At 44.8% G+C, this 23585-nt stretch overlaps 1 protein-coding gene across 2 annotated transcripts in view; it reads left to right on the top strand.

Moving 5' to 3' along the window:
• hsd17b4 (hydroxysteroid (17-beta) dehydrogenase 4) overlaps positions 1-23585 on the top strand; it is a 235015-nt gene that overhangs the window by 131783 nt on the left and 79647 nt on the right. For both annotated transcript variants that reach the window (XM_085986923.1, XM_085986934.1), the window contains exons 13-14: positions 319-552; positions 9453-9504. In XM_085986923.1, the coding sequence (XP_085843049.1) occupies positions 319-552; positions 9453-9504 (286 nt within the window). The remainder of the gene's footprint in view (positions 1-318; positions 553-9452; positions 9505-23585) is intronic.

Genomic DNA, 23585 nt, shown 5'->3' with positions numbered 1-23585 from the left:
CAAATATCTCTTCCTTTGGTTTGGCATCCATTTTATTGCCTTGCGTCTCTGAAGTGCCTTTAGAACATTTTGTGTTAAAGGCACTGTATAAATGACAGTTTGTTGTACCACGTGAGCAGGTATTATTCTGATGTAGAAACCCATTAATGGACTCTGAGTTGCTCTTAGACTTGAACAGTATAGTTGATGAGTTTTTTCTCTACTTTTTGTAAGGGATTACTTTGAAAGTACAAACTTCCCTCACTTTCAGAATGACTTAAAATGTATCTGTTTTTAAAACAATGTGATTATTTTTGGTTTATTTGTTTTTGATTACAGAATGAAGCTGTAGGTAAAAAAATGCCCTTGACTCTATATACCTACACTAATCTGCAGCCTATTCTCTACGCCCTTGGAGTTGGCATGACAACAAAGGATCCAGATCACTTGAAATTTCTTTTTGAAGGAAATGAAGAGTTCTCCTGTTTGCCTACTTTTGGGGTAATTCCTGCCCTGGCTTCTATGAATGGTGCTCTTGCATCTGTTCCTGGACTGAACATTGACTTCACAAAGGCAAGTACAGCTGATGTTTTCAACCATCTGTCACCTATTCTATTTGGAGTTGCACATAAATTTCCCAAAGTTAGCTTCTTGTAAGATCTTATCATCAACTGTAGTAGCTGAGTTTAAGATTTTGCAGCATTATCTAACACTACTAATATATTTCCCTCCATTCTATTGATGCTATCAGCATTAGGCATATTTTCATATTTATACCACATGTAAAGTCTTTGTTATGTAGTTTTGATTGAAAATGTCCAAATTCATCAATTTTTTGTTTTCTCAAAGGAAGAATAAGATTTATATGAATTTGTACAAATTCTACCACTAACATCCCCAGTGTTTGATACCTTCTCGTGGACCTCCATTTGGAAATCTTAATTATGACCATTTTTTCCACCCAATTTTCTTTTATTCCCTCCCCTCTTGTCCTGAAGCCATACAATTCCTGCTGGAGTACAATTCCATGGATATGCTGGTAATTTGATGGGGCTGCAGGGTACAAAGGTTCCCTAATGACCCAATGTTTAGTTGAAAAAGAGATGATAGTGTATGTCCTGAGCAGGGGTACAGTTTGTTCAATTAATAGTTCTTCCACCAACCGATGGTGCATCTAATATTCTAAAGATGGATTCATCCACAAGTTGTGTTTTTTGGCACGGGTCACAGATGAAAAATAAGACGTTTTTGTTTGAGGGACCATCAGATGCCCGTTCGCTAATATTGCGAAGCTATTTTCCTCTTGCTTCTTGATGCCTATTTCGTAGATTTTGGGAAGACCAAAAGTTTTATTGTGTCTTATAGTGACAACATGTGTATCCTCTAGATGTTTGGGTGGGGGAGGATTATTTGCACTCACAGACCAAGCATAACCTATGCTGCCCAGTGCGTGTCAGGGTGTAGTTGAGAGGTCTGATATAGAATAGCTGAGCTTGAGGAACAAAGTTGTCAAAAGACTATAATAACATTTAAGAACATAAGAACATAAGAAATAAGAGCAGGAGTAGGCCAATCGGCCCCTCGAGCCTGCTCCGCCATTCAATAAGATCATGGCTGATCTGATCCTAACCGCCAATCTACTATCACAGAACCATCTCCTGAATCTAACAGAATTAGACACACGAAATAGGAGCAGGATCAGGCTACACGGCCCCTGGACCCGCTCCGCTACCCACAGGGCCATGACCAATCCGAACCTAGACTCATGTCCAAATTCCTGCCCGCTCCCCATAACCCTTTATTTCTAGGAAACTGTCTATTTCTGTTTTAAATTTATGTAATGACGTAGCTTCTACAGCTTTTTGGGGCAGCATATTCCATGGACCTACCACCCTCTGAGTGAAGTAGTTCCTCCTCATCTCAGTTTTGAAATAGCAGCCCCTTATTCTAAGACTATGCCCCCTAGTTCTAGTTTCACCCATCATCGGGAACATCCTCCCCGCATCCACCCGATCCATCCCCTTCACAATCTTATATGTTTCAATAAGATCGCCTCTCATTCTTCTGAACTCCAATGAGTAGAGTCCCAATCTACTCAACCTCTCCTCATATGTCCATCCCCTCATCCCCGGGATTAACCGAGTGAACCTTCTTTGTACTGACTCGAGAGCAAGTATGTCTTCTTAAGTATGGACACCAAAACTGTATGCAGTATTCCAGGTGCAGTATTCCAGGTGCGGTCTCACCAATACCTTGTACAACTGAAGCAATACCTCCCTATTTTTATATTCTATCCCCCTTGCAATGAAAGCCAACATTCCATTGGCCTTCTTAATCACTTGCTGCACCTGCATACTAACCTTTTGAGTTTCGTGCACCAGGACCCCCAGATCCCTTTGTACTTCAGTACTTTCCAGTTTCTTGCCATTAAGATAATAACTTGCTCTACGATTTTTCCTGCCAAAGTGCATAACCTCACACTTTCCAGTATTGTATTCCATCTGCCAAATCTCTGCCCACTTACTTAGCCTGTCTATGTCCCCTTGCAGGTTTTTTATGTCCTCCTCACTCACTACTTTCCCTCCCATCTTAGTATCATCTGCAAACTTTGATATGTTACACTCGGTCCCCTCCTCCAAATCGTTAATATAGATTGTAAAGAGTTGGGGACCCAGCACTGACCCCTGTGGAACACCACTAGTTACTGATTGCCAGTCCGAGAATGAACCATTTATCCCAACTCTCTGCCTTCTGTTAGATAGCCAGTCCTCTATCCATGCCAGAATATTACCCCCAATCCTGTGATTTTTTATCTTAAGCAATAATCTTTTGTGTGGCACCTTGTCAAATGCCTTTTGGAAGTCTAAATACACTACGTCCACTGGTTCCCCTTTATCCACCCTATATGTTACTTCCTCAAAGAACTCCAGCAAATTTGTCAAACATGACTTCCCCTTCATAAAACCATGCTGACTTTGTCCTATTAAATTATGATTATCCAAATGTCCTGTTACTGTCTCCTTAATAATGGACTCCAATATTTTACCTACCACAGATGTTAGGCTAACCGGTCTATAGTTTCCAGCCTTCTGTCTACCGCCCTTTTTAAATAAGGGCGTTACATTAGCAGTTTTCCAGTCTGCCGGGACCTTTGCTGAGTCCAGGGAGTTTTGGAAAATTATTACCAATGCATCCACAATCCCTACCGCCACTTCCCTCAAGACCCTAGGATGTAAGCCATCAGGTCCAGGTGATTTATCCGCCTTGAGTCCCATTATTTTACCGAGTACCACATCCTTAGTGATTTTGATCGTGTTTAGCTCCTCCCTCCCTAAAGCCCCCTGTTTGTCCAATGTTGGGATATTCTTAGTGTCTTCTACTGTAAAGACTGATACAAAATATTCATTCAGTGTTTTTGCCATCTCCATATTTCCCACCATTAATTTCCCGGTCTCATCCTCTAAGGGACCAACATTTATTTTAGCCACCCTTTTTCTTTTTATATAACTATAAAAACTCTTACTATCTGTTTTTATATTTTTTGCTAATTTACTTTCATAATCTATCTTCCCTTTCTTAATCAATCTTTTTGTTATTTTTAGCTGTCTTTTAAAGTTTTCCCAATCCTCTATCCTCCCACTAGATTTGGCTACCTTATATGCCCTTGTTTTTAGTCGAATACTATCCTTAATTTCTTTACTTAGCCACGGATGGCTGTCTTTTCTTTTACACCCTTTTCTTCTCAGTGGAATATATATTTTTTGGAAGTTGTAAAATAACTCCTTAAATGTACACCACTGATCATGTATCGTCTTACCCTTTAATCTATTTTCCCAATCCACTCTACTCAATTCCGCTCTCATACCTTCATAGTCTCCTTTATTCAAGCTTAGCACGCTTGTTTGAGATCCAACCTTCTCACCCTCTAATTGAATATGGAATTCAACCATGTTATCGTCACTCATTCCAAGGGGATCCTTTACTAGGACATTTTTAATTAATCCTGTCTCGTTACACAGGACCAGATCTGAGGTTGCCTGCCCCCTGGTCGGTTCAGTTACATACTGCTCAAGGAACCCGTCCCTAATACACTCTATGAACTCTTCCTCAATGCTGCCATGCCCAATTTGATTAGTCCAGTCAATATGAAAGTTAAAATCCCCCATGATTATAGCTGTTCCCTTATTACAAGCCCCAACTATTTCCTGATTTATACTCCGACCAACAGAGTTGCAACTGTTAGGAGGCCTATAGACTACGCCCACTAGTGACTTTTCCCCCTTATTATTCCTTATCTCCACCCAAACTGTTTCACTATCCTTTAAACCTTTGGTTAACAAAAATCTATCAATCTCAGATTTAAAATTAATTGATCTAGCATCAACTGCCATTTGCGAAAGAGTTCCAAACTTCTACCACCCTTTGTGTGTAGCAGTGTTTCCTAATTTCACTTCTGAAAGGCCTAGCTCTAAATTTTAGGCTTTGTCCCCTAGTCCTAGACTCCCCAACCAGTGGAAATGGTTTCTCTCTATCTACCCTATCAGTTCCCCTTAATATCTTGAAAACTTTGATCAAATCACCCCATAATCTTATAAATTCCAGGGAATACAATCCTAGTTTGTGTAATTTCTCCTCGTAATTTAACCCTTGTTGCAAGGTATCATTCTAGTAAATCTATGCTGCATTCCTCCAAGGCCAATACATCTTTCCTAAGGTGTGGAACTCAGAACTTAACACAGCATTTCAGGTGTGGTCTAACCAGGGCTTTGTATAGTTGTAGCATGACTTCTACTTCCTTGTATTCTAATCCTCTAGGTATGAAGGCCAGCATTTCATTAGCCTTTTTGATTACTTTCTGTATCTGTCTATAACATTTTAATGATCTATGTACATGGACCCCTAAGTCTCTTTGGACTTCCACTGTTTCTAGCTTTTCACCACCATTTAGAAAGTACTCTGATCTTTTTTGGTCCAATGTGGATGACCCCACACTTAGATTGAAATCCATTTGCCACAGTTTTGCCGATTCACTTAATCTATTAATATCTCTGTAATTTTATGCTTCCATCTACACTGCTTACAGTGCCACCTATCTTTGTGTCATCGGCAAGCTTGGCTATGTGGCCTCTATCTGTTACCTAAATCGTTAATAAATACAGTGGCCTAGAAATTCATTATAGCCACTTTTGGGGCGTTAAAGTCGGGCGGCCGCTAAAGTTTGCGCCCGGCGCAAAGTCGAGGCCACTTCGCCGATATTCAGTAGCTTCGCCCTAAGAGTTTGCTCGAGCGCTAAAACAGGCGATGCACGACTCTCTTTAGGCGCTAAGCCGGCAGCCCGGGGCGCTAACACCGGAAGTTGGGCGCAGGGCAGGTGCGGCGAGCTGCTGATTGCCGGCACCGGTGAGCTCTTAAAGGGGGAGGGTGGATTTGTTTTTTTGAAAGGCCGAGACTAGTGTATTTGTGGAGGGCTGCTCTCCATCAGTTTGTTATGTGGGACCGGTCACCTCCACCACCACCTCCACCACCTCCTCCACCACCTCCTCCACCTCCACCTCCTGGTTCTTCTTCTTCCTAAGAAGGAGTGTTGCAAAACGGCTGCCTTTTCTACTGCAGGAGTGCCCTTTAATTTGCGCTCCCCGCGGCCCGCCTCGGCTGTGTACCGTTCCACTTCACAGTCGTTCGGGCCGCCAGGCGCACAATGGGGCGGCGCGAGTGAAGTTCCGGTTCCGGGCGCACAAAGGGCGTCGCACAACGAAATGACGTCATGATCTGCGCGCGCAGATGAGCGCGCGCAATGACTTTGCAACGGCGCGAAATGTCTACTGAAGTTGGGGCGAGGCGCAGATCGCGCTGCGCCCGGGCGCTAAGCGCCTAGCGCTCGAGATCTGCTCCTCCTAAGGCGCTAACGGCTGGCGCAGTCAACTGAATTTCTAGGCCAGTGAATAATTGAGGCCCCAACACATCCTTGTGGGACACCACTAGGCACATCCTGCCAATGAGTGCCTGCCCATTATCCCTACCCTCAGTTTTTTGCTGCTCAGCCAATGTCCTAACCAGGTCAATAATTTGCCCTCAATTCCATGAGTTTCAACTTTAGCTACCAGTCTCTTATAAGGGACTATATCAAATGCCTTCTGGAAGCCCATATAAATAACATTCATAGATATTCCCCTGTCCATTACTTTAGTCACCTCTTCAAAAAATTAAATCAGGTTCGTCAGGCATAACGTACCCTTTACAAATCCATGCTGGCTCTCTCTGATCAGCTGAAAATTTTCAAGATTTTCAGTCACACTATCCTTTATTATAGACTCTAGTAATTTCCCAAAGACTAGTAATTTCCCAACAACAGATGTTAGGCTAACTGGTCTATAATTCCCTGGTTTCCCTCTCACCTTTCTTAAATAGCGAGTGATATGTACAATTTTCCAATCTAAAGGAACGGTTCCTGAATTGAGAGAACTTTGCAAGATTATAGTTAGGGCACCTGCAATGTTCTCACCTACTTCCTTTAAAGCCCTGGGATGGAAACGATCTGGTCCTGGGGAATTGTCACTCTTTAGTGACATTGGGCCAGAATCTGAGAGCGCTCCTGAACTTGCGATCTGTCAAGTCGAAACTTGACACATCACCCGCACCGACATTGAAAACCTAATTGCTAGTGCAGAGTTGGACTAACTGCCCAGCAATTATGTACGAAAATTTTACAGCTGGTGGAAACAGGCCTGTTTCCACAAAATAAGGGGTATAAAAAAATCTTCATCTGATGCTTTATTACTGTACTGGATGCTTTTTTTTATCCAATTAGATGACATCCAGGAATGTTGTAGAACCTGAGTGTCTCATTTGGGACAGCACCCGGAGAAAATGTGGAATAGCACAAATTGACAAGCATACACACGCAATGAAGTATTCAACTACACATTAATACTTAAAACTGCACTTCTTATTATTTTGATAAACAAATGCTTGATCTTATCCCAGTATCATTCTTGCGCCATCAATTCATCGGACAAGAGGCAAAATGCAAAACGCACTTCGGATGAAGGTTTAAAAATCGGACTATCCTTGTTTTAATTGAAGGTAAAATTGGAGCTATGGGTATCCGAAGCTTATTGCAACGCTTATTCACCAAATATAAATGCTTCAAAGATCAATTCAGAGACCTTCTGCTTCCTGATTGGAGCACCAGCCCACATGATCCCAGGTATGCTTCAGCGCACGCTGCGCCCCTGGGATCTGTGGGCCATTATGCTGCCCTCTAGTATGCAGCTTCAAACAGCAAGTTCGCGAAGGAGGGTCCCCATCAGGTAAGTTCACATTATATTCGGATACCGGCGGTGTACTCCATAGGTACGCTGCCGACTGCAAAATCCAAGCCCTTATTTTCTTCAGTACTGTTGATTTGCTTACGTTAATTATTGTGAGTCCCTGTTCCTGATTCAAAATTAGTTTCTTGGGGTGTCTGGCATACTATCCTCTTCCTCCACTGTAAATACTGATGCAAAGTAATTATTTAACATGTCTGTCATTTCCTTATTTTCATTTACAATATCAACATTTATCAGTTTTTAAACTGCCCGCATTGCTTTTGACCACCCTCTTTTTCCTAACATATTTGCAAAAAAAATTGTTGATTTTCATATCCTTTGCAAGTTTCTTTTAATACTTGCTTTTTCTAGCTCTTACTATCTGTTTTGTCACCCTTTGTATCTCTCCCATTTGCCAGGATCTGTGCTATTTTTTGTATGCTTTTTCTTTTAGTTTTATGTTATCCCATACCTCTTTTGTCATCCATGGCTGTTTTTTTTGGCAAGGAGAACTCTTGCCCCTTAGGGGTATAAACTGTTTTTTTTATCACGTTAAATTCTTTTTTGAACACCTCACGTTGATCTTCTGTTGTTTTACTCATTAACAGATTTGCCCAGTTTACTGTGGATAGTCTCTTGTCTCATCGCATTGAAGTCGGCCTTACCTAAATCTAGAATCTTAGCTGTTTCAGGTTTCTCCCTTTCATACACAACATTGAACTCAATCGTATTATGGTCGCTATTAGATAAATGTTCATGCACCATTAGGCTGTTAACTAAATAAAAGAGGATTGGAGATGGTCAGAGCAGTCAATCCAGACTCAATTGCCTTTTACTTTCTTGGGGTGTACATCTTCTGCACGCTGTCCTCCGAGATACATCTATGCTCGGCTCACCATTTAGTATGGGTAGAGTTTTCTCTGGCTCTCACACGTGCGGGCAGCATGCTGGCACATTAACAATGCACATAGAGGACATGCACTTCCAGGAGTCATTCCAGCTGGAACAGGAAGAAGGGAGGCTTTCCCTCCTTGAAATCGTGTTTAACTGTGGGCCATGCTCATGTCTGCAACTTCAACCTGGGAGATGACCAAGCACTGGAACTCCGATATCAAGTAGATAAAGAAGTGTTTGAAGTGAAGTCAAGGGATGAGCAGGGGACATGTTTTTAAACTACGCAAAAGTAGGAATAGGCTAGATGGTCGGCAGTTCTTCTTTCCTAGAGAGTAGTGAGCTTCTGAAAATGGGTTGCTGGCTTGCACAATGTGTGCTGGCTCGTGACTGGGCAGAGATTGCATCATATAGAAGGTAAGGGGATTAACAGTTGACTTGTGCATGGTCAATGTGATCTCTTGGACTAGTTTCAATCGCCTGGGGGATCGGAGAGGAATTTGTCAGTAGACCTGGAATTTGTCAGTAGACCTGGAATTCCTGAATGCAGCTGGCGCCATCTGCCTTGGTAAACCAATATTACAGAGGGGGTTCATACAGGCATGAAGCCTCTTATTTGCATATGCAAAGGACCTAACACCTGTTTCAGAAGTGGGCCACGGATGGCGATTTTTATTTTGTTTGCCTATTCTAATATGGCGGACCGTGCACTTTAGGCTCATAATTACTGTATGCTTCCTGCCCGCCATATTGGAGGCCGTTTAGTACCCATTAAAGGGGTGCTGCAGGGTCGAATTTCTAGGACACTGGATTTAACAGCTTCACATGCGATGAACTTGTGGAACACACTGTCTAGAGCGAGGGTGGAAGCAAATTCAAGAGCGAATTGGTTAGTTTTGTGGCAAAGGAAGTGATTGATATTTAATAGAAGTATATACTGTTTTTTTTTAACTTTTGGAGCCGCCAAATTGATCTTTTCTAGTCCCGTATATTCCTGTGTTCCTACTTTTTGCTTTTAAAAATATGATGGTTTTTAAACAGAATATGTGCTTAAGTTTTGTTGCTTGTCCCAATTATTTTAATGCGTTATTTGTAGATAAAATACATTTTGTGAGCTTATCCAACTTTAAAAAGGTGTGCTAAATTTTAAAATCTTGATTAAACAGGACAATGACAAACTTTTTTTGTAATTATGTGAAAGTAAGGGTTTTTCCTTTCTTGCTTTACCAAGCATTTCACGAATGTGTGATGGATTTTCTGCACTTATTACAGGTGTTACATGGCGAACAATATTTGGAGATGTACAAACCACTACCAACTTCAGGTAACCACAATTTTAGAAAAATCCCCTCTTCTGAATTCTAATCCAATGATTGCTCTAGTATTTATTCTTGTGCAGTATACCCCTCAACTCTGTTGATTTCAGTGAAGGACAAATGGGTTATGATGAGAGTAGATAGAGAGAAACTGTTTCCTCTAGCAGGAGGGCCAGTAACGTCCTGTGGCTGTTGAAAGGAATGCAGACAGCACAAAGTTCTAATTACAATGATTGCCGTGTTCAGCCCAGCGCTGAATGCTCAGCGGGGGCCCAGGTTCGTGTGAGGCTAGTTCCAATTAAAACTAGCCTCTACTTCTTAAAGGCTGTCTGCACCTCTTAAAGGAGAGGTGCATTCTGGCTGCAGCAGCTCATGCAACTGGTTGTGGAGGCAAGGCTCAGAAAGCAGAAGAGTGAATAATGGTTCAACAGGCCAGAGAAAGGGCTCGAAGGTTCTCGGATGCAGCACTAGAGGTCTTAGTGCAGTGGGTGGAAAGGAGGAGACAGGTCCTCTATCCGCAGTTGACCCTCCAGACGCACACTGCAAAGGCACTGGGAGCAGTTAGCCGATGAGGTTAATGCCAGCAGCTAATCGACGGTGGACAGGCAAGCCTGCATAGCCTTACCCAGCTGAAGGAGACTGTGCTCGACATTATTGGAGGGGCCGTCACTGAGGCCGTGGTGAGCGGTGAGGCTGAAACCATTGAAAATGACGGTATGCTCATACCTAATCTTCCTCCTTGTGTCCCACTTCTCTCTCATCCCACAATCTCTTTCTTACAAGCTGCTGATGGTGTAAGCGTGCTCATCTTGATTCCCCCCCCTCCTCCCTCCCCACAACTCTATCCTTGTGCCTTTCTCCTTTCAGATACCCAAGAACTCCAACCTGGCCAGCCAGTGCAGGTAGAACAAGAGGAAAGTGATGAAAAGAAGAGACACCGTCACTCCATCTCACACTCGCAGGCACCAGCTCAGATACTGGCACTGTACGTGTTTTAGAGCATAGTACTAAGAGGCGGGATCTGCACGTGAAGAGTCACCGGGCATGAGTGGCCTGCAACCTGGTAGGGGAAAGTGTAGCGCAGGTGCCAGCTCCCCGGAGGGTGAGGTCACACACAAGTTCTGCTGCAGAAGACTCTGAGTTTGATGGGGCAGCCTACAGAAGAAGGGTGATGGGCATGCACACACAAATGCTTGGTGCATTGGCAAGCCTGCCAGATAGTGTGTTATCACTGTCGAGGAGCACGGATGAGTCCGGCACCAACTTTGCACAGGGCTTTGTGCAGAATTTGGAGTTCATGATTTCCAGCACGGAAGTGCTAGGCAACTCCATCAGCGCACTTGTGAATGTAACCATGATGCTGGATGTGATGGGCGATGTCTCAGCTTCCATTGCCGCACAAGCGGAAGCGACCCAACGTCTGAGTGCTGCAGTGGAAGCTCAGACTTCTGTCATGCAAGCTCTGACTGCTCTCATGTAGGCTCAGCTTGATGCCACACAAGCTCAGACTGCTGCCATTGTAGCTGGGTTTACCAGTGTTGAAAGGGGCTTGCGGGGTATCACAGCAGTCCAGCAATCTGTCCTCCAACAGATTACTAGGATTGCTGGGGGAGTGGCATTAGCATCATGGAGCAAAAACCTGCAGTCCTCTCAGGATGACAGCAATTGCCCTCCCACCAATGTCCTTGCTGTTGCCTGTCAGCCATTAGTCCAGACTCCTGCCGCCCATGCCAAGGTGGTACAGTCCGCTGCCAGGCCTTCTAGGCCTAGAGCTACTCGAGCTTGTCCTGCAAGGCCATCTGCAGTCTCTCTCACTGAAAGTCAGCAGCCTTCCACCAGCCATGGTGCAGCCGCTGGGGCAGCACTTTGTAGGAGCACTAAGTCAGGCATAGGTACACGGAAGACAAGCACTAAGGGCATGCACAAGTCTGATTAGTTGGCTTTGTTATGTAATATTGCATTGATTGATTTATAAATTTGGTTGGGATGTTTGTTTTGTGGTGGCTTTCATTTCAGCATTGTGGCCAGGAGGATGCTGTGATGTTCCATGACAGAGGAATGTTAAGGTGGGGAAATGTTGAAAGAAAGAAAGACTTGCATTTATATAGCGCCTTTCATGACCACTGGACGTCTCAAAGCGCTTTACAGCAAATGAAGTAATGTTTGAAGTATAGTCACTGTTGTAATGTAGGAAATGCGGTAGCCAATTTGCACACAGCAAGCTTCCACAAACAGCAATGTGATAATGACCAGATAATCTGTTTTAGTGATGTTGGTTGAGGGATAAATATTGACCAGGACACGGGATAACTCCCCTGCTCTTCAAAATAGTGCCATGGGATCTTTTACGTCCACCTGAGAGAGCAGACGGGGCCTCGGTTTAACGTCTCGTCCGAAAGACAGCACTTCCTCAGTACTGCACTGGAGTGTCCGCCTAGATTTCTGTACTCAAGTATCTGGAGTGGGACTTGAACCCACGACCTTCTGACTCCAAGGCGAGAGTGCTACGCATTGAGCCACAGCTGGCAGAGGGATGTTAAGCTGGAGAAGTGTTGAGCAACGGGGATCTGGGGTTTCATTCAAGGGAACCGGAGTCTGATGATGCGCTCATGGAACGTGGATGTGCATTCTTCCTCTTCCAATTCCTCCTCTTCGCCTCCTCCCTCTGCGAGCAACTTGTCTTCTTTGTTGCCTCTGCACCATCTCCCTGTCATGTTGCAGTGCATCGGGCCTAGAGCCTCCATGACTGGGAGCAAGTGCAATGTTACCATTAAGCTGCGCAGTCGCGCAGCAGTCTGGAGGAACCATGCAGCCGATTCACTGGCTTTTAAATGGAAAAACCAGGTGACATGAATCAGTCATTCATGAAAGAAAGACTTATGAAATAATACTCAGCAGCCTACGGGTGGCGCTGTCCAGGGAGAGTATAAATACTCGGGCATGAGCCCAGCTTGCGCAGGACATTCTTAACAGGAACTAGTGAAGGACACAACTAGACCTCCATGTTGTAAAACAGTTGATTAAAGCTTTGTTTAACGCTTAGACCAAGTACCTAGTAGTTTTCTTACGTCACCAGGCATGCACGGAAATTTGAATGGGCTGCACAGCCCGTTAAAGGGGCCATTCCCCCTTCAAAAAATTAGAGGGAACATTGAGCAAGTGGTGTACTCAGAGGCCTTCCAGTCGCAGCCAAAGCCTTCCCAACGTCCAGCAGAACTCCTGCAAACGTTCCCTACTTTTCAAATCTCTTCCAGCAACCCAGTGCTTCTACAAACTCTGCAAGAGCCAGTAGATAGCAATAAGCAATTAACCTGCAAGTTGGATGTATTCCTTTAAGTAGTGCTGGTGGGGGGAGACCCTTGTGCGTTCAGCTGTGCGTGTTTAGGAAAGGGTTGCATGGAGTGGCAATGTTGTAAATGGCAGGTCGTGCGTCAAATCAGTGTTACATGCTGACTGACGTCACGATTTGCCTACTCTGCATACTGCCTGTGCACACACGTACCGCCCGTGCTATTCCCCCTTACTAAGATGATGAACGCGGGCCGCGTCGGAAATGGGCGTAAGCGAGGCGGACGCCATTTTTTCCCTTCAAAATCAGCCAAAACTACCACCGCTATGGAGTCAAATTTCACGGCCCTGGAATGCACTGCCCGAAAGGGTGGTGGAAGCAGATTCAATAAATAGTAACTTTCAAAAGGCATTTGGATATTTGCTTGAAAATGAAAAATATGCAGAGCTATGGGGAAAGAGCAGGGGAATGGGATTAATTGGATAGCTCCTTCAAAAAGCCGGCACAGGCACAATGGGCTGAATTACCTCCTCTTAGAATCACAGAAATTTATGGCACTGAAGGAGGCCATTCGGCCCATCATGTCTGTGCAGGCCGAAAGAGTTATCCAGCCTAATCCCACTTTCCAGCTTTTGGTCCGTAGCCTGGTAGATAATGACACTTCAAGTGCATGTCCAAGTACTTTTTAAATGTGGTGAGGGTTTCTGCCTCTACCACCCTTTCAGGCAGTGAGTTCCAGACCCCCACCACCCTCTGGGTGAAAAATATTCTCCTCAACTCCCCTCTAATCCTTCCACCAATTACATTAATTCTAGGCCCCCGGTTTATTGACCCCTCTACTAAGGGAAATAGGCCCTTCCTAGCCACTCTATCTAGGCCCCTCATAAATTTATACACCTCAATTAAATCTCGCCTCAGCCTCCTGTGTTCCAAAGAAAACAACCCCAGCCTATCAAATCTTTCCCCTCCGCTAAAATGCTCCAGTCCTGGCAACATCCTCATAAATCTCCTCTGCACCCTCTCTCGTGTGATCACACCCTTCCTGTAATGTGACCAGAACTGTATGCTAGCTGTGACCTAACTAGTGTTTTATACAGTTCTAGCATAACCTCCCTGCTCTTATATTCTATGCCTCGACTACTAAAGGCTGCCTCGACTACTAAAGGCAAGTATGCCTTCTTAACTGCCTTATATACCTGTCCTGCTACCTTCAGGGATCTCAAAAAATTCAATCAAGTTCGTCAGACACAACCTTCCCTTAACAAATCCATGCTGACTGTCCTTGATTAATCCATGCCTTTCTAAATGCCGATTAATACTGACCCTCAGAAATTTATCCAATAATTTGCACACCGCCGAGGTTAGGCTGACTGGCCTGTAATTACTCTGTATAATTCTATGAAGTCAGTTTTTCCTGCACTGATTCCCTTGAGCGAGTGCACAGTGTGAAAATCCTAAACAAGAATTTCTACAGGTTACACTGAAAAGACCATATAGAGGTTAATTTTACCTTGAGGATACTATTAAAGTCAAATATTACTGGTAATGATTTGTATTACAGCAAATGGTAACATAGGTACTGTAGCCTAGTGGTTATGGTACTGGTCTTGCAACCTAGAGATTGAGAGGTCAAAACCATAGCAAGTTGTGAAATTGATTGAATAAATCTGTTAATTTGTTTCCCAGCACCAGGAGAAATAGCCATGAGAGCTTCTGGATTGTTGTAAAAGCTAAACTGTCCTTCAGGGAAGGGAAGCTGCCACCCCTACTTGGTCTGGCCTACATTTGATGGCAATCTTATGCTGTGTGGTTGACTCTTAATGCCCTCTGGGAACTAATGATTGGCAATAAATACTATGGGTGAAATGTGAACAGGTTGCACCCGCTTTCCAGCTCCACATTAAAACAGCGAACCATTTGCCAACTCCCCTTGATTTCCATCCCCCAGAACTTAACTTAGGTTCTCGGCTGGCATCCTAGCCGAACATTCTTCCTAGCCCCCTTGCGACTAGCGAGCTGTCTTGGGGGCTGCGACTGGCAACCACAGGTTGCTAGCACTATACTAAAGAGACTGGCGGACCAATTTGCCATAGCCTTGCCACTGGCCTCATTAGGTGTGTGTAGCACACGCTGTAGCAGCTTGTACCTTGATTAATGCGCAAACCAATTTCTAGGCCAGTGTCTTCCTATATCCCAAAAATAAGAATTTTTTGAGTGAAATGACAAATATTACTATTTATCTTCCTAAAATTTTTTTTTATTCGTTGCTGAGATGTGGGCGTTGCTGGCAAGGCCAGCATTTATTACCCATCCCCAATTGCCCTTGAAAAGGTGGTAGTGAGCCACCTTCCTGAATCACTGCAGTCCTTGTGGTGAAGGTACTCCCACAGTGCTCTTTAGGGAGGGAGTTCCAGGATTTTGACCCAGCGATGATGAAGGAATGGCGATATATTTCCAAGTCAGGATGGTGTCTAACTTGGAGGGGAGCTTACAGGTGATGGTGTTCCAATGTGCCTGCTGCCCTTGTCCTTTTAGGTGGTAGAGGTCGAGGGTTTGGGAGGTGCTGCCGAAGAAGCTTTGGCGAGGTTCTGCGGTGCATCTTGTAGATGGTACACACTGCAGCCACGGTGTGCCGGTGGTGGAGGGAGTGAATGTTTAAGGTGGTGGATGGGGTGCCAATCAAGCGGGCTGCTTTGTCCTGGATGGTGTCGAGCTTCTTGAGTGTTGTTGAAGCTGCACTCATCCAGGCAGGTGGAGCGTATTCCATCACACTCCTGACTTGTGCCTTGTAGATGGTGGAAAGGTGTCGTCGACAGCGCTATCAAGCGGCACTTACTCACCAATAACATGCTCACCGCTGCTCAGTTTGGATTCCGCCAGGATCACTCCGCTCCAGACCTCATTGTAGCCTTGGTCCAAGCATGGACAAAAGAGCTGAATTCCAGAGGTGAGGTGAGAGTCACTGCCCTTAACATCAAGGCAGCATTTGACCGAGTGTGGCATCAAGGAGCTCTAGTAAAATTGCGACGTCGGGAGGTGAGACATACTCTGCAGAATACCCAGCCTCTGACCTGCTCTTGTTGCCATAGTATTTGTGGCTGATCCAGTTAAGTTTCTGGTCAATGGTGACCCCCCAGGATGTTGATGGTGGGGGATTCGGCGATGGTAATGCCGTTGAATGTCAAGGGTCGGTGGTTAGACTCTTGCTTGTTGGAGATAGTTACTGCCCAGCACTTAAGTGGCAAATAACATTTGCGTCACATATCAGCCCAAGCCTGAATGTCGTCCAGATCTTGCTGCATGCGGGTATGGACTGCTTCATTATTTTAAGAGTTGTGAATGGAACTGAACACTGTGCAATCACCAGCGAACATCTCCATTTAGGACGTTATGATGGAGGGAAGGTCATTGATAAAGCAGCTGAAGATGGTTGGGCCTAGGATACTACTGAGGAACTCCTGCCGCGATGTCCTGGGGCTGAGATCAACCACAACCATCTTCCTTTGTGCTAGGTATGACTCCAGCCAGTGGAGAGTTTCCCCCCTGATTCCCATTGACTTCAATTTTACTAGAGCTCCTTGATGCCACACTCAGTCAAATGCTGCCTTGATGTCAAGGGCAGTGACTCTCACCTCACCTCTGGAATTCAGCTCTTTTGCCCATGCTTGGACCAAGGCTACAATGAGGTCTGGAGCCGAGTGAACCTGGCGGAATCCAAACTGAGCATCGGTGAGCATGTTATTGGTGAGCAAGTGCTGCTTGACAGCGCTGTCGACGACACCTTCCATCACTTTGCTGATGATTGAGAGTAGACTAATAGTGCTGTAATTGGCCGGATTGGATTTCTGCTTTTTGTGTACAGGACACACCTGGGCAGTTTTCCACATTATCGGGTAGCTATAGCTGTACTGGAACTGCTTGGCTAGAGATGCGGCTAGTTCTGGAGCACAGGTCTTCAGCATGACTGCGACTTGAACCCACAACCTTCTGACTCAATGGCGAGAGTGCTACCACTGAACCACAGCTGACTGTCTATGATAGTGATCACTAATAGCAGTGTTTGTTTGTAAATTGATGAGATTTAGATATCCATTATTATTGATATCCTGCTCTGCAAAATCAAAGAAAATGAAAAATTATTTTCAATCAAAAGTAATTAAAATATGAAATCCTCAAGCATCTAAATGTATGCATTTATCCAGCAGGAAGCCTAAGGAAAAAACATTAACAATCTGCATTGAGTGCTCAGAAGGCTAACAAGAGAAATTAAAGCTCAGACAAAAGGTCATCGACCTGAAACGTTAACTCTGTTTCTCTCTTCACAGATGCTGCCTGACCGGCTGAGTATCTCTGGCATTTTCTGTTTTTATTTCAGATTTCCAGCATCTGCAGTATTTTCTTTGTTTTTCTTTCAAATTAAAGCTAGTATTAGATTAAAGGAAGAGGCTTATAATGTTGACAAAAAGAGTAGTAAGGCTGAGGATTGGAAGGATTTTAGAATTCAGCAAAGGAGGACCAAGAAATTGATGAACGATTAAACTAGCGAGAGACATAAAAACAGACTGTAAAAGCTTCTATAGGTATGTAAATAGGAAAAGATTGGCGAAAGTAAATGTGGGTCCCTTACAGGCGGAGACAGGAGAAATTATAATGGGAAATAAGGAAATGGCAGAGAAATTAAACTGATACTTTGGGCTGGATTTTGCCAATGGGGAGCTTTTGGAGGCGGGACTCCCACTTGTCGGGTTTCAGTCCTGCCTCCATCAACTTCTGGCCAACCCACGCTATTTTCCCTTGATTGACCAGCGGGCTTAGCAGGCCAATTAAGGGAAAGCCGGTTACAGAGAACATCAATATAGGACATCTCATCTGTCAAAAATTTTTGACAGATGAATTGTCATTGTTTGACAGCTCTGTGAAGCTGTCAAACACTGACATTCTCTGTAGTTTGATGAGTTCTTGAATACAAGAACTCATCAAACCTCTTTTGCAGAAATTAGATGGTTGTTGCATTGGAGAATGCAATGGCTATCTGTCATCTCTGCCACGGAGGTGCGAGACTCTCTGCATACCCACCGATTGAAGCCTGCAGAAACAAAGGTAAGTAAAAATTTTCGATCACTTTCCACTCTCCTCAGATACTCACCTCTCCACTCTTGCACCCTTCACTTACCTTCAAAGTGCACTTTTGCACCCCTTCGACCCCAGGAGACCTACTACTCGCCTCGGTGACCCTGGCGGCTTTCGGAGCCTTCGGGAAGCCCGCACTTGTGTGGGCAAAATGGGGATAATCCTCTTATCTGCCTGTTAACTACCTGTTAAATGGCTGTAATCCCTTCCCGCCTCCAAGGAGACGGGACTTGGCACGGGACAGCTATCCACCTCCTGGCAAGATGGCCTGGGGGCGGGTTGGGCACCAGCCCCCAGATTCTGCCATTTTCCCGGCAGTCCCGCCTCCAAACCTGCCTCCGCAGGGTTGGCAAAATCCAGCCCTTTGTGTCTGTCTTCACGGAAGAAGATGCAAAAACCCTCCTGGAAATAGCGGGGAACCAAGGGTCTAGCAAGAATGAAGAACTGAAAGAAATTAGTATTAGTAAAAAAAAAAAAAAAATAGAACTGGAGAAATTAATGGGACTGAGAGCCAATAAATCCCCTGGATCTGATGGTCTACATCCTAGGGTTTTAAAAGAGGTGGCTGTAGAGATAGTGGATGCATTGGTCGTCATCTTCCAAAATTCCATAGATTCTGGAATGGTTCCTGCGGATTGGAAGATAGCAAATGTAACCCCACTATTTAAGAAAGGAGGGAGAGAGGAAACGGGGAACTACAGACCAGTTAGCCTGACATCAGTAATAGGGAAAGTGCTAGAATCTATTATTAAGGAAGTGGTAACAGGGCACTTAGAAAATAATAATAGGATTGGGCAGAGGCAGAGGGAAATCATGTTTGATGAATCAGTTTTTTGAGGTTGCAACTAGCAGAATAGATGAGGGGGAATCAGTGGATGTGGTGTATTTGGATTTTCAGAATGCATTTGATAAGGTGCCACACAAGAGGTTATTAAACAAAATTGGGGCTCATGGGATTGAGGCTAATCTACGAGCATGGTTTGAGAATTGGTCAATGGACAGAAAACAGTGAGTAGGAATATACGGGTCATTTTCGGGTTGGCAGGCTGTAACTAGTGGGGTACCGCAAGGATCAGTGCTTGGGCCTCAGCTATTCAAAATCTATATCAATGATTTGGATGAGGGAACCAAATGTAATATATCCAAATTTGCTTATGGTACAAAGCTAGGTGGGAATGTAAGTTGTGAGGAGGATGCAAAGAGGCTTCAAGGGGATATAAACAGGCTAAGTGAGTGGGCAAGAACATGGCAAATGGAATATAATGTGGAGAAATGTGAAGTTATCCACTTTGATAGGAAAATTGAAAAGTAGAGTATTTTTTAAATGGTGAGAGATTAGGATATGTTGGTGTTCAGAGGGACCTGGGTGTCCTTGTACACAAATCACTGAAAGTTAACATGCAGGTACAGCAAGCGATTAGGAAGGCAAATGGTATGTTGGCCTTTATTACAAGAGGATTAGAGTATAAGAGTAAAGATGTCTTACTGCAATTATATAAGGTCTTGGTAAGACCACACCTGGAGTAGTGTGTACAGTTTTGGTCTCTGTTACGTCCGTGTAATAATAAGAAAGGGACTGCAGAGAATGGTACAACAGGTGTTTACTCAACATGGTTCAAACTGCAACTGAACTGTACAGATTACTACTCAACGTTATATACAGGTGTGGTCACTGCCGGTACTACAGTATACATGAGCTGTAAAAAGTAGTTCTCCCCCCTTAAAGGTACATACATTACAATTCCTCCCCTTTTAGATTAATAGTACCATAACACTCATTTAACAATTAAATATCAAACTAATTACAATTAACACTTTTAACATGCATCATTAGCTGAAAATAGTCTATTTATAAATTCAGTCTTTGGGGAGGCTTCCTGATCCTTTCTGGATAGCGCCTTTCCCGAGTGTCTTGCTCTTGGTGCGGAGGCAATTCTGGCCCCCTGTCGTCGGTTGGTTCATCAGCTTCCGATGCTACTGTTTCTGGGGTAGATGCTACCTGTACGTCGGGTTCATCACCAGGTACGTATGGGCGAGGCATGGGGTTGACTTGTTCCTGTGACTCTAGGATCTGGTCAGCATGGCGTCTCACGATGCTCTCCCCAACGTCCACTGTGTACATTAGTGGGCCCTGCCGTGTGCATATCGTTCCTGGCTGCCATTTTTCTGTTCGGTAGTCGCGGGCCAAGACTGGTTGCCCTACATTGAAGCTCCTTGTTGGCTTCTCATGGATGTGCTGGAATTGCTTACTCTCAACATCTCTTCGTACGTTTGGTCTGAGCAAATCCAGGCGAGATCTTAACCTTCGGTTAAAGAACATCATGGCTGGGGCCTGGTTGGTGACTGCATGTGTCGCATTCCGGTAGACGCACAGGAAATTGTCCACCTTGTGCTGCAGCGGAATGTTGTCATTGTACATAGCCTTTATTGCCTTCTTAAAGGTTTGTACGAACCTCTCAGCCAATCCATTTGTGGCTGGATGATACGGGGCGGATGTGTAATGCCTTACCCCATTCTTTTTCAAGAACCTCCAGAACTCTTCGGACACAAACTGTGGTCCGTTGTCGGAGCAAATCTGTTCTGGCAAGCCATTCCTGGCAAAAATGGTCCGTAGGACTGCAATAGTTTTCTCCGTGGTGGTGGAGGACATTTTGATGACCTCAGGCCATTTCGAGTGTGCATCCACGGCTATTAAAAACATTGAGTCCATGAATGGACCAGCAAAATCAACATGCACCCATTGCCATGGAGATGAGGGCCACTCCCATGGGTGTAGAGGGGCCTGTGGTGGTGCATTTTGGACTTTCTGGCATCCTGAGCAGCTCTTGGTCAGGTCCTCGATTTGTTTATCGATTCCTGGCCACCACACATAAGCCCTGGCTGGGCTTTTCATTTTTACCCCTCCCAGATGACCCTCATGAAGCTCATTGAGCACTCTATCCCTTAACTTGGGTGGAATTACCACTCGGGATCCACACATCAAGGTCCCCCGGCACACTGACAGCTGTTCTCTCCTTGTCGAGAATGCTGGCAACAGTGAGTCACCATGTGCTGGTCATCCCTTCACCGTCAAATCATATACCCGAGACAGTGTCGGGTCATTTCGGGTTTCCTTTTCGATACAAGCGTTAGTTACCGGTAGGTATTCAACTATAGTCGAATGGAATATTTCGTCAGGATCCGCTGCTGGTGCTTCCTCCGCAGTAGGCAGTGGCAGGCGTGATAGCCCATCAGCATTTCCATGCTGTTTCGTGCCCTTATATTCAACCTCGTAGTGGTGCGCCCCTAGAAAAAGTGACCATCTTTGTAGTCGTTGCGCAGTCATCACCGGAACGCCCTTCTTTGGATTAAAAATGGAGACAAGAGGCTGGTGATCAGTCAGCAAGGTGAATTTCTGCCCGTGCAGATAGTGATTGAACTTTTTCACTCCCCACACTAGGCTGAGGGCCTCCCTGTCAATCTGGGTGTAGTTACGCTCGGCTGAGGTTAGTGATCGTGACGCAAAGGCTATTGGCCTCTCTGAGTCGTCCGAGAATTTGTGCGACAGCACCGCTCCAATGCCGTAGGGTGACGCATCACATGCCAAACGAATTGGTAATGCTGGGTTGTAATGGGCCAATACCTCTTTCGATGTGATTAGTGTTTTGCTCTTCTGGAAAGCTCGTCTACATTCGTCACTCCACTTCCATGGCACCCCAGTTTGCAGTAGGGTGTTCAGTGGGTGTAGTATTGTAGACAAATTTGGCAAGAACTTATGGTAGTAGTTTACCAGCCCGAGGAACGACCTCAGTTGTGACACATATTTTCCGGTGCTGGAGCCTTGACTACTGCCTCAATCTTCTCTGGGGACTTATGTAACCCCTCTTTATCGATAACGTGGCCACAATACGAGATCTGTTTTCTAAAAAAACTCGCATTTGGGGCGGTTAGCTCGGAGCCCATATTCCTGCAATCTAGTGAGCATCTGCTCCAGGTTGGCAAGGTGATCACTGTTATTTTCGCCCGTGACCAGGATGTCGTCCAAATAACACTGGGTCCCTGGGATCCCTTGCAGGACTTGTTCCATTGCCCTCTGCCAAATAGCCGGAGCTGTTGCTACTCCGAATACCAGCTGATTGTATTGGTAGAGACCTTTATGGGTGTTGATTGTGAGGTATTTTTTTGATGCTTCTTCTACCTGCATTTGCAGATACGCCTGGGTCAGATCAATCTTAGTGAAGCGTTTCCCTCCAGATAGTGAGGCGAAAATATCTTCAATCCACGGAAGTGGATATTGTACGGTGTGAAGGACCGGGTTCACTGTTACCTTAAAGTCCCCACAGATGCGAACCTTCCTTGGTTCCCCAGGCGTGCTGCTCAACGACTTTTTCATCACAGGGACGATGGGTGTAGCCCACTCGCTCCAGTCTACCTTGGACAGTACACCTGAACGTTCCAGACTCTCCAGCTCTGCTTCGACAGCTGGGTGGATCGCATAAGGTACTGGTCTGGCCTTAAAAAATGTTGGACTTGCATTTTCTTCAATTTTAATCGTCGCTGTCATGCCTTTTAGTGTTCTGAGTCCTTGCTGGAACACTTCTTTCGCGTCAGTTAGGATCTTTGACAGTCGCCCAGGTGTGACGTCGTCATCCTTTTTGTCAGCCACAGTCAGTGCCTGTATGGAATGCCAATCCAGTTGTATTTTCCGGATCCATTCACATCCCAGTAATGGTGGTCGTCCATCTTGCAATACATACAGGTCTAGTTTTGGTGTTTCCTTACCGTTATATATAACGGTCACCCTTATTTTTCCTTTGGGGTAGACCTTTTGCCCCGTGTACGTCTTCAAAATAATTTTTGTGTCTCTCAAGGGTGTGTGTGAGAATAGCCGCTCGTAGTCCTGTCGGTTTATGACTGTTAGGGCTGATCCTGTGTCCAATTCCATCTTTACCTGGACTCCTGCTATCTTGAGAGTGACCCAAATGGTTTGGTGATCCTCTGTTGTGATCACATTATGTAGTTTCAGACAACTCAGTTCCCTGCTTTTGGAGTCGTTATCACTCTTTTGTTCGTCTGAACTATTCTCCGTTATCTTATGTACCTTCTTGTACTTTCCTTTGGTCGGTTTCTTATTGCTGGTTTTCTTTCCCGACCTGCAGACTCGTGCTATGTGTCCTACTTTTCCACACTGTCTGCACACTTTGTCTTTGAACCAGCAATCATTCTGGTCGTGTGTTGTTCTGCCGCAGCGATAGCACTTCTCTGTTCCATATGACATTTCGTTTGTGCCATATTCTTGCGGTCTCTGTTGTATCTCTGCAGCGCCCCGTGCTGCTGCTTCATATGATACCGCAATGCTGAAAGCCTTTTCCTGCGTAAGGTCCTTTTCAGATAAAAGCCGTTTCTGGGTTCCTTCACTTTGAAGCCCACACACAAACTTGTCCCTTAAGGTATCTGCTAGTCCCGTTCCAAACTGGCAGTGTTTCGATAGCTTGCGCAGTTCCGTTAAATACTCAGCATTACTTTCATCTTTATGCTGGTTCCTTTTGTGAAATTTAAATTTTTCTGCTATCAGCAGTGGTGTGGGGTTTAAATGGTCCTGTAGGATTGACACTGTTTTCAAAATCCTTTTCTACTGGCTTCTCTGGGGTTACTAGGTTTCGTAGTAAGCCATACGTTTTTGCACCCATT

This window comes from Somniosus microcephalus, chromosome 1 (assembly GCF_052327205.1).
Source record: "Somniosus microcephalus isolate GS21.2 chromosome 1, FLI_Smic_1.0, whole genome shotgun sequence".
Taxonomy (NCBI): domain Eukaryota; kingdom Metazoa; phylum Chordata; class Chondrichthyes; order Squaliformes; family Somniosidae; genus Somniosus; species Somniosus microcephalus.
The sequence above is the reverse complement of the archived record's forward strand: the minus strand, read 5'-3'. Positions and strand labels throughout refer to the sequence as shown.